At 38.0% G+C, this 12,452-nt stretch overlaps 1 protein-coding gene across 1 annotated transcript in view; it reads left to right on the forward strand.

The window, feature by feature from the left end:
• Nucleotides 1-12,452, forward strand: part of LOC139447195 (uncharacterized) — a 467,168-nt gene that overhangs the window by 141,665 nt on the left and 313,051 nt on the right. Inside the window, exon 6 of the mRNA XM_071228411.1 lies at nt 1,678-1,769. Coding sequence (XP_071084512.1) covers nt 1,678-1,769 — 92 coding nt within the window. The remainder of the gene's footprint in view (nt 1-1,677; nt 1,770-12,452) is intronic.

Below are 12,452 nucleotides of genomic sequence, written 5' to 3' on the forward strand. Positions count from 1 at the left end.
AATTATTGCCTGGTGGTGTTTTTCACCATGGTAATCTCAGGCGTTTTGCTGTTTCAAGTAGATGTAGCCATCTTGAATATTCCGTGGTCACGCTTTTTCGTAGCATACGTTCTGATTTCTTTGTGTTGCCTGGTACTTCATCATTGATGTATTCTTGCAATAATATTGTTTATAAATGTGGTGGTGTTTTGCCTTGTTTGCATGAACTTAGTTTTCTTAAACCCACATTTCTGGGACAAACAATTATTGTCCCCCGTCGTGCAAAAGCTCGAAGCGGGGTACATAGTATTCAAAACCATCCGTCCGAAAAAAGTATTGGCATGAAATCTCAAGAACCACTTGGTGCATTTCATTCATATTTGGCACAAGGTGTATGTGGGAGGATGTCCAGATGTCCAGATGTCCAGATGCAAGCCGATATTGGTGACCTTGACGTCATTGGAAGAATTTCAAGATTTGGACTTTGTATTCCTTGTTGGCACGATATCTCAAGAACCAGTACATTTCATTCAGACCATGCTTATTCAGAATGGCAAGCTAGAAGAGGAAACCCCCATTCGGGCAGTTACAGTCATATTTTTCATTGCCAAAAGAAATTTTGTTGTATTGGAAAGAAAACAGTATCCTGGTGTTCTTTGCATGGGCTGTTACTGTTCACAAGTCACAAGGCAAACACATACAGTTCTATGGTTGTTGATTTCACAACAGAAAATCACACACCAGTTATGCAAGGAACGTCGTGGACAATGCTGCTGCCTCTTCATACCTGTCATCAACGACATCGGAGGTTGAAGTTGGCCGTAACACATTCACACTGGTTTCGAGCCATCATCCGTCAGGCTTACGAGGCCTCTGGATTTATCTCATTTATCTTCTATGACTGCGTTGATACCTGGATTTCACTCACACCTAACTCTCTCCCTCCCTGTAAACAGGGATGGTCACTCGATGCCAGACATAGCCTTCACTGATTGGCTGAGGGTTTTGGAGAATTTATTTGAAAATCACTTCGGAAGGTATGCTCTCCACCGATCCGTCGGATAAGGATGCATTAAGGAGTAATGCACGATATGTTAAAAAATCTAGGAAAATCCTAGATATTTTTTATATTTGTATACTTATCCTGCATTATTTTGTCTAAAGTGATCCACCCACCGCAGAGCTACCTCCCCGCCATGCCTTCATTGTTCCTGTTTTTAGCAGTAATGTGCTGATCATCACTGCCATGGTCACATTGGAGCTGTGTGATAGGGTTAGCCAATCAGCTAGTTGGAACAACTTTTTCTTCAGCAAGACCTCTCACAGCTCGTTCTCTCTGTCAAGAACAAGCAGTAGATGCATTAAGGAGTAATGCAGGATAAGTATACAAATATAAAAACCATCTAGGATTTTACTGGTATTGTTCTCAAACAGACTCAAACAAATAGAAATGGAAAATGAAGGGAAGAGTACTTCAAGGGATGTAAGGTCATAATGGATGACTTCCAAGTATCAGCATGCTAATTTTACTCTGTGTTCTTGGATGTTGAAGATAAGAAGGAAATTGCAAACTGCCATAGCAGTCAAAATATTTATTATATGGAAAAGCCAAATTCCTGTAAAACTCATAACTTGTGTTATTTTTAGGGAGAAATATGCTACATACTTAATATTTACTGTCTGTTATTGTTTCTGCAGATTGCTGGTATCATCATGGACAACTTTGTGCGCGGCAGAACAAAACACGTTTGGTTCACAATATCTACAGATTTGATTGTAGACTCCAGAAGGTGAGGCACAAGGCACGAGACACTAACATCGAAACAACTGTAATTAGGCATCCCCATGACATATTTTTATGCATGAAATATTTTGACCAGTCAATGTAGTTTTTTCCTGTGACACATGTATTTCGATTGCGAAAATTGTTATGTTGACAAATTAAGACAATTTTTACTTCAGAGTCAGAGTATGGCACTTATGATACTGTATATGTATCCATTTTTTGTCAACTAAGGTTTGTTTCAAGGCGTAAATAGCAGTAATCTGACCGTGGTTGCGGTAAATAACATGTGCGTTGTGTGATCTACCAATCACTTCACACACGATGTTGCCATCCTTCCGTCTGTCTATCATGTTTCGTTTTCTGAGAAGAACTAAAAAACCATGAGAGATATCTTAACCCTCTGGATGCCGAGTTTTTTTTCTGACGCACGTTTTCCTAAGATCGGAAAAGTGAAGGTTGTAAGAGAATTGCGCTCACGCGGCACAAGACTTACCTCTGGCTATAAAATTACGCAGAGGTAGAGAATATTAAATTTCCTATTTGATGATGTAAATATAAATGCAAATATTAAACCGGTTTAAAAAAAAAGACACTTATTAGTGTTGTCCGAGAATTTATTCTGCATTGAAAAACAGTAAATTTCTCCGATTTTAATCGTACACCGATAAAAGTACTGTGCGACAATTTTTTTATTTAGAAGCTTTACAGAAATTGTGAGTGAACAAAATACTGCCTAATATCTGAACGACATAACTATATATCAAATGGAGTTATATGCGTATGTATAACGACATACATTCAATGCCAAAAATAGCATGCCGTAAGAGATGAATACTGATTTTTCTCTATTACGTCAAAGGCGACAGAGAGGTTACTCTCTGCTATGCTTAACACTAGTTTATTGTAACTCACGTCTCTTGGTGAGAATTAGCTGTGGGTAAGGACAATATATTTTCGTGGTGTTTTGTTCATGAGGAACCAAACTATTGCAATACAAATATCGATATTGAAGCTGTATACGTTTAGTTATAAACAAAACCAATAAGAAATGATGAAATTGTACCTCATAAAAAAGAGGTAATAGAGAAATGGATGGCCCAATCTAACCTATAACTTAGTCCTTAGAATCCAAAATTCTCCTGAATGTGTAAGTGTAATGTGAATAATGTTGCACCATTATTAATGGAGCACTAGCCATATCATCAAATGTAATGAAATACCAAAAAAATAACACCATTCTATTTGACGTCATGGCTGGTTTTATCTCTTTGATAACATCGGAGAAAGACAACACTGCTATTTTGATTATATATCTCCCCTAATTTTTGTTCGTGGTATGGAAAATCTTGATGTGTAAAACAGAATTTGATGCTTTTTCAACACAATATAAAATGACTGCTTTCACCAAGTAAATAATGTCTTGAGTATGTAAACAATTAGATAGTTTATTGTGTATCTTTATTGGACAAGGCACGCACCTGTTTGGCATCAATTTACGTAATTAAATACCCTAATGAATATTTCAAAACAACCAAAATTATATTCAATAATCGACATATATTTGTTCATTATTATGTTATTATTTCTCTTCATCACGTCTCAGAATTACACAATAAAAGATGAGAAGAAAGCTTTATTTGTATAGAATTATCAGGATAATCGTTTAAGAATTGACCTTCACTTTGTGTGAGTTCATTGGAGTATGAACCTTCTTAGAGTGAGGGCCAAACGCAAGCTCTGACGTTCATACAGTTTGGCCCTCACTCTATGAAGGTTCATACTCCAATGAACTCACAGAAAGTGAAAGTCAATTCTTATAATTTTTTATCACAATTTCTTACCTCAAAGGATGTAGGCCAAGATCTAAATGCAATTTTATTGAGTACTTTTGACTTCATGTTTACACTGACAGCCAAACAGCAACCAGCTATATTGCGGAATAAAATAGTTTCCCAAAAAGAGAGGTGACATGAGCGTATGGATGCACAACTTGCTCTTCAGAAACATCTTACGCAACACATGTGTTCAAATAATATCACCATTAGATGAGAAAGGTCTGTAAAGAACTACCTCAGTAAGTCAGTCACAATGACAGAGCGTTGTAATACATTTACATCAAGTACAAGACATCAAAATGGCCGACACGATAATCGTGACGGGAGGATTTCCGAAGTTGTTAATGAACCTGTGGCGGTTACATGTGTTAGTCATTTATCAACTGACCTATTATTGAAAGGTGATTAAAGATGCGTCGAACAGACACCCAGGTAAATTCGTAGATTGCTGGAGACAGTCACTGTCAGCCTAGACACAGATCGAGTCGATACTGACGATAGTTTGGATGTGAATTTTTTCGTTTGTTCATTAGGATGGGCCGTAGCAAGGAAATTCGTGGACAATCATGCAGTCAAGCTCTTACGTTTCTCAATGTATACTGAAATGCTGAGACCAAGATTAAAGGTTCTAAATGATCAGAAATAATGCTTATGTATGTTTTTGTGCTAGGGAAATCCCAGGGGTTTCCCCAGGAATGTGGAAGTAGTCCGCCAGTGTTTACGTCATTTCAAGAACACTGTCTCGTAAAAAACGTATGAACGTCAAATTGTGTCGTTCGTACACTTATGAACGTCAATTTCGCGGTCATGTTACCATCCTCTCATCCAATGGAAAAGCCGTATATTGTGTAAACGTAAACAGGAGATTATCAAAGGTTTGTTCATACATGTTGTGGCCTACATTTACGTATGATATCATTTTGAACATTGACAAATATCCAAAGTGAAATTAATTGTGTGAAAAAATGTATAAAAGATGTGCGAAATCTACATCATATCTGAAACTGTAAACAGCATGGTACAGTGATCGTGTGCACTCTCATTCAAGGACCTTCACCTAAAAAAAAGAATTACCAAACATGTACAACAATGTTGATGTATGACATCACTACCGTGACCGACTTTTACAAAATGGCATGTTCACTGCCAACAGTATGCGGGATTTTACGAGGGACTTTCGTTGGTTCAGGGATCATATGTACATAAATGTGAGATGTAAGTAATCAGAAACATTCTGACAATCTATGTACTATGTACTGTTATTTGTTATTTTTCATTGAAACCAACGGAAATAGTCAGAAATTCCGATAAATACTGTTGTTGTCGTGCATGATTTTGCGTCCGTCATGGCGTCACACATGACGGTAACTTTGACAATTTCTGTTTTAAATATCAAATCATTGCAATGTATCTATTTTAAATTCCTTAATTCTTCCTACGATTCTCTTCCCATGCATATTCTGAAAATGTTGAGCCAATATCTTGAACGAATAGACGAATGGATACTTCAAAATAGGAGAAAATGCTTCACTGTGTTAAATCTGAATATTGCTTTGTTTACATTTTGAACAAGTGCAGTTTTTCGAGCACAGCATTCGTTTTCACGCCTAACTTATTTTGCTTGATTTCATCTAGCCACTTTGTATTGGTGACAAAGACCATTGGTCATTTGATTCTAAAATGTATGAGGAATTCAACGATGTATGTATCGCAGCTAAGTTTGAAATATACGTGATGTTACAGGTGTCTCATAACCGGTGTACGTGAAACGTGATTTTGTAGACACTATCCAATATGGCGGAAAGTTCCACTTCGGCGTTCGTGTTTGTGTATTTTCCAAAACATTCTAAACGATTGTAGGGTTGTTGGAGACGTTTTGGAATGATCATTGGTGAATTGATAAAACACAGATACCCGTGATCACTAATATGCTATTTTTATCCCCCGCCACAAAGTTGAAGGGCGATATAGGAATGGGTGCTGTCCGTCCGTCCGTCAGTCCATCACATTTCGTTTTTTCGGAGCAGATGTTCAAAACCGTACCATATTTCTTCACCAAACTTGGCGAATAGATAGGTCTAGTGGTGAACTGGTGCCTTTTGATAGTTTGGGATTTTTAAAAAAATTATTTTTCGAGTTTCCATGGCAACGACTTTGATTTAGACTGAAAATGTCGGTAGTCATCGTTTCCGGAGCAGATCTTGAAAACCGTACCATATTTCTTCACCAAACTTGGCACATAGATAGGTCAAGTGGTGAACTGGTGCCTTTTGATAATTTGGGATTTAATTTTTTTTTTTTTTAATTTTCCATGGCAACGACTTTGATTTAGACTGAAAATGGCGGTAGTCCTCGTATCCGGAGCAGATTTTCAAAACCATACAATATTTCTTCATCAAACGTGGCACATAGATAGGTCTAGTTGTGAACTGGTGCCTTTTTTTAGTTTGGGATTTTAAATTTTTTTATTTTCGAGTTTCAATGGCAATGACTTTGATTTAGACTGAAAACGGCGGTAGTCCTTGTTTCCGGAGCAGATCTTGAAAACCGTACCATATTTCTTCACCAAACTAGTGGTGAACTGGTGTCTTTTGATAGTTTGGGATTTTTATAAAAAATATTTTTCGAGTTTCCATGGTAACGACTTTAACTTAGACTGAAAATGGCGGTAGTCTACCTTCCCGGAGCAGATCTGGAAAACCGTACCATATTTCTTCACCAAACTTGGCACAAAATGTCATCTCACAGTATTGAATACATTTCCTTTCTTGTTGGTAAGTTCTGTATTGCTTGAGTGTATGTTCCTCCAAAAGTGTCATGGACACAATTGTTGCATTCACTGACTAACTTCATGCAGAAACACAACTCATTACAATTACAACAGTGTAACTGATCTTAAACCTACTCAACTGTATAAACACTATATATCCTTGTCAACCATACTCTGTACTTCACTTGCTTGATAACGGTGTTAGAACCTACACCGAAAACATCGCTCTAATTGTAATAAAGAAGTTGTTTGTCCATATGTCTCATCCTTACTCATTACAAATTCAGTTACATATTCTATCATAAACTGCAGATGGCAAAACAACACCAGTAATAACTTTTTTTATTGCTGCAATTAGGCCATTTACAAAAAGGCCCAGTGAACATAGTTCACAGGAGCTAATGCATTGCACACAACCTTACATGTCATATTGGCGGGGGATATGAGTATTTCATGCTTGTTAAAATTCATTTCAATAAATATCAAATATTTCAAAACATGCTGTAAATAATGCTGTCAATGGGGATTTAGTAATGTGTAAAAAATGGCGACATTTAGGATGTACATAATTTTCAGAGGTCATTTTCAGTACTTTTGCTTGGCCTAAAATGCCAGTGGATGATATCACAGAACATGGAATTTCCAACCTTATTTAAAACTGTGAAGTGTATCTTTGTAGGTGATGGATTTTGAATTTTATTCGACTTCAAAGTGAGGGTTGTAGAGGAGGGACACATATGTCCCTGTGGCATCCAGGGGGTTAACCCAACCGGACACATGGATAGATCTGGTGGTAATCTGGTGCCTTTTGACAGTTTAGTGTTTGTAGGTTGAGGGTTACCATAATTATAGCATATTGTAGTAAACAAAAAAGCATTGATGACTAGATTGCGGAATGAAAGACTGTTCACTTGGACACACCCTGTAGAGAACAGTCATGGTGATGGACTCAAGGTGACTCACTTGAATGTTCCATCACTCAATGCTCATTTTGAAGAAGTGAAGAATGATAAGTTTGTGGGTGAAGTTCATGTTTTGTGTTTCACAGAAACTCACCTCATTGATTACAGTGAAAGAAACCTCCAAGGATATCAAGTTTATACAGGAGACACTACACATGGTATTGCTGTGTATGTGTTTCAAGAACAGTGTCCAACTATGTGATATGTCATCTCACAGTATTGAATACATTTCCTTTCTTGTTGGCAAGTTTTGTATTGCTGTGTGTATGTTCCTCCAAAAGTGTTGTGGACACAGTTGTCACATTCACTTACTGGTTACATGCAAAACTTAAGGATCTCTCCGAGCAGCATGAATGTGAACATGTCCTAGTTTCTGGGGATTTCAACTGTGATCTGAGTGAAAAACTGAAATTTGGAGATTTATTTAATGTGCAGAAAATGACTCAACTCATTCACACTCCAACTCACTGTCTTGGAGCTACAGTGGACTTGTTGTTTACTGATGATGCCAGTGCTGTAGCATTCCAGACTCCAGTCTACTACTCAGATCATCAGATGATTGGTGCTGTACTTCTCAGTACACCTCATGATAAGCCCTGCTCTCAATGATCTCTAAGTAAAGTAAGAACTCCCTTACTTCTCTCATTATTGTTTAGGTAATAACACAGCTCATCACAAATCAGTTTACATATTCTATCATAAACTGCAGATAGCAAGAAACACCAGCAATAACTTTTTTAGTGCTGCCTAGTTCACAGTGGCTAATGGCTTGCATACAACTGGACATGTCATATTGGTTGGGGATATGAGTAATTCATGCTGGTTAAAAATGTATGTAAATTTTGGGGACAATGTCTTACTGTGTGCTATAACCGAGTTAGCACTATCTGATAATACTAGTGGTGGGACGATAAACCGATGCATCGATGGTTCATGATATTTTACTTTTTGATACAAGTATCAATCACAGTTGCACACTAAGTGAAAAATATTGATTCATACCTTAAAAGTTAACTTTAATGGTTGTTACACCAAACACTCGTGAGCAAGGTATCGTGATATGTATCGGATCACACAGTTGGTGTATCGTTCCAGCCCTAGATGATTCTGGATTATATCATGTATAATTCCTGCGAATACCTTACCTCTATAGCGTCATTGCCAATAATCCTATACTTTTGCTGTTATCACACTCTGAAAATCTTTAGATTTTCAACAGAAGATTTTCGCTGTCAGTATTGATAATCAGGCATTTGGATAATAATCTTCCATTGCCTAGTGCACTTTCAAAGGCACTTTCCTGTTGGAAGTGTCACTCTCTGTACGCTAGAGACAAGATGTCCTCTTGTTGAACAAGATATCTGATATTTTATCAAAGAAGAAAGCTAAGAAGAGACGGCAGATCAAGAAAATTAGTGAGACTGCAGCCCCTACACTCCTGTCACAGAAGCGACCTTGTTCCAAGGGAAAGTCTCCTTCGAAGACCCAAGATTAAGCAAGCCTAGGTCCACCCCATCAATTTCCCTCAGTGAGCAGCTAATCAAGTCTCAACAGGTGGCGGGTAGAATAGGTCTTCAGCAACCCATGCTTGCCGTAAATGGCGACTATGCTTGTTGTAAGAGGCGACTAATTGGATCAGGTGGTCAGGCTTGCTGACTTGGTTGATGCATGTCATCATATCCCAATTGCGTGGATTGATGCTCATTATGTCAATCAGTGGATTGTCCGGACCAGACTCGATTATTTTACAGACTGCCGACATATAGCTGGAACATTGCTGAGTGTGGCGTTAAACAACAAACAAACAAATCAACATGTGGCCAAGAGGCCAGAAGGGTACGGTCGGATGTGGTGTCTACTGTGATGTGTGACACGGAAAAAGACGTGGACATATTCATTGATGGTATAGGTGTTCCCCACGCTTTGGACCTCAGACTGTCAGTCTAAGGGTATTGCATGGCGGGGCCATGGGATCTCTGAAGAATAGATCATCACATCTGACCAGTGCAGAAACAATGGACATAACAGGCTCTGGGGGAAGATGAGAGCGCTGTGCCTGACTGTTCAGAAGGTACGCAGTTAGAACCAAACCCTGTCGACTTGGCTTTGTTTATGGAATTTGGTTCTCAACTTCAAAACTTACTAACAACCTTACACCAACTCTGCCTAACAAGAAAACTGACAGTTGTGCTTTTCAATACACTTCTCATATCGATAGTGAAGCTTTTTAAATCAAGTCAGGAATAAGTTTTCGGAAGTCACCCTGAAAAACCAATCCATGGCAGGTCATCGTTGTTGTCATAGCGCTTTCCATGAAGTGTTCTTTCAGTTTAGAAAACAGGTGGAAATTACTTCTTGCCAGGTCTGACTAATATGGAGGGAGAGGAAGATCTTTGAACCCACATTGTCGAAGATCATCCTTTGCAAGTCTAGAGATGTGAGAAGAATCAGCATTCCTTGCCACTTTTCTTTGCTAGAATCTCTCAGGTGATCAAGCCAATCAAAATAGTTGGCACTTTTTACTTTCTAAATGAATGAATAAAGAGCACACACTGTGCATCCAAAAAGACAGTGGAGTAGTATAGGTAATGGGGGTTCTGGCTCACTTCCACTGGAGCTGGATTCATATACCTATACCACCACTACAGAGGGAATTTTTTATGCCAAAATGACGATGCGATTCAACGATAGTCATAAGATTCAGTTAAACTGGCCCTAGCTCACCACCACCTGGAGCCAATGATATAAATTTTTATAGGTAATGGGGGTTCTGGACCACTTCCACTGGAGCCAGATTCATATACCTATACCGCTACTACAGGGGGAATTTTTTATGCCAAAATGATTATGCGATTCAACGATAGTCATGAGATTGGCTCTAGCTCACCAATACCTGGGGCCAATCATTGCTTTAGATGAGCCTAAATGGTAATAAAAATATTCTTCATTATTTTTATCGATAAAGCGATATTCAACATTTTTATTAAGTTCTTCGTTCATTTTACTAGGAGACCAGACTATATAACTACACTCTTCTTGTAAATTGATAAGAAACAATTGATAACCGTATTTGGTTGGTTTGACATCACTGATATAATAAAAACCTTGTGGTAATTCTCTCCATTTAATAGTTTTTTCCATTATTATATATATTTATGTAAGCATTTGTCTAAATTTGATCAAAAGATAGTAAGCAATTTATTTTTAATCTCCAACCAGTTCTTTGGTTTTGGCACGGAATAATTGACGCGCTTGTTGCCTCCCTTGTTCTATGAACTTTTTTTTCTCGTCTTCGCTAATACCATTGGTCTTACGAGATTTTGATCGAATCTCCTGCTTCATTACGTTGTATTTGGTGAGTTCCGACAGCACTAAACGAAACTCATCCTCAGATATCTTACAATCGACCATTGCTGTCGAAATATGATTCTCAATGCTGTTCAACTTTGCTTCGGCGAGTATTCGAATCTTATCGTGTTTTAATGCTTTCTTTTGCAACCTACAAGAAATGAATTTTATCGCTATTCCTGCCAGTCCCGAGACTCCGCCGGTTATTTCCATGCCGAGCACGATAGGCGCGGCGATTATAGTTGATAGTAAACCGACACCGGCTACACCGAGTCCCATGCCAGCTACTACAAGAGCGGTGTCAACTCCGTCGAGAGCATTGACAGCTCTGCGATACTTTTTATACAATCCAAGTCTCAACTCCCTATCCTTTTCTATTCGATGTTTTATGTCGCTTATTTGATGTAATCGAAATCCATCAACAGTTTCCATCTTTTCATCGAGCGCTGGATATAAACTCATAGTGTATATTACGAATATATAATAGTCTTTAATTGGTCTTGCTTAAATGTTTTGATAGTATACATCAACCTTATCAAATGTATATTATACGGTAAGAATATCTTAGTAAGAGAAATTCTGTCACTTTTAATAATTTGAACTCCCTCGAGGGTTGTAACGGGTGATGCTCCAACATGAATAATACTGCAACGTTGACGCTCGTGTTTCTTGAGCCATTTAATCGATAGACCTGGTAATATTTCGAAGGCATCTACCGGTGCATCTCCGAACAAGACTTCAATAATAAGCGTAGAAATATTAGGTATTGCACTCAAGTTAACTTTAATATCATCGAATTCTGTAACCAAATTTAAACTAACATTTTGGATTGCCGGACGACTATATAACATATGACCTGGTTTTTCTGGCAGGGGAGTGACTAACACACTTTTTCGTTTTGACGGGATATAGGCCGCGAGTACGATGCCACTATTTATTATCTTAGTTAAATTATGTCCCTTACCCATCATCACATAAGGTGGGGTAATGACGATATTCAGTAGCCACTTGATGTTTGCTTCGACCATAGTCCATTTATTCTCACTGTCGTAAATAATATTGTACGGAGTGGTTTTAAGGAGTCTACTAACGTCAACATCGCTTAAATCTTCTAGATTACCCGTGAATGTGACTTCTTTCCGCTTGTATACATTATCGTGTAAGTGTAAAGCGTATAACTTACCATTGGTACCGGGTTTACCGAATCCTTCTGTGTCTCCGAGATCGGAAAGCGCAATTGTATTACAATGTCTTATCGTTCCAGGGCCTGATGCATCAACCATTATTTATAATATGGAGTGTTACACTTAAGTATCCTATATGTACAGGTTGGTGTTTTACATCTAATACAGAAATTTTGAGGTCTGAAATAATACCCCGCTTTAATTTTTTGTATTGTAATGATGAGAAAGATTCCGTTCTGCCACTATTGTATTTTACATTTTTCACTGGAACACTCCTGAGCAGAGTTGAAGGACTTTCGAGTTGAATATTATCCGTCGTACTGATTTGATCAAGATGGATGAACAGCTCTTTATAGGGAACTAAATCAGGCAATGTATCTCCCTGTCCTGTTTTGTTAGCATTTATAATTCCCCTTCTAAGCTTAAATCCAAGTGTAACTTCTAAGTATGGGATAAGAATTACAACTTTTTCTCCAGTGTCGATTTTCATTGTCCCAGTCGCCTCATTTTGTGTTAGACTAGCTCCATTAGGCTTAAAAATTTCATCATTGAGTGAGCATACGCTGTAATACCCATCAGGTATAGTAA

The sequence above is a fragment of the Haliotis cracherodii genome, unplaced genomic scaffold, assembly GCF_022045235.1.
Source record: "Haliotis cracherodii isolate W230 unplaced genomic scaffold, xgHalCrac1.p SCAF_7, whole genome shotgun sequence".
NCBI lineage: Eukaryota > Metazoa > Mollusca > Gastropoda > Lepetellida > Haliotidae > Haliotis > Haliotis cracherodii.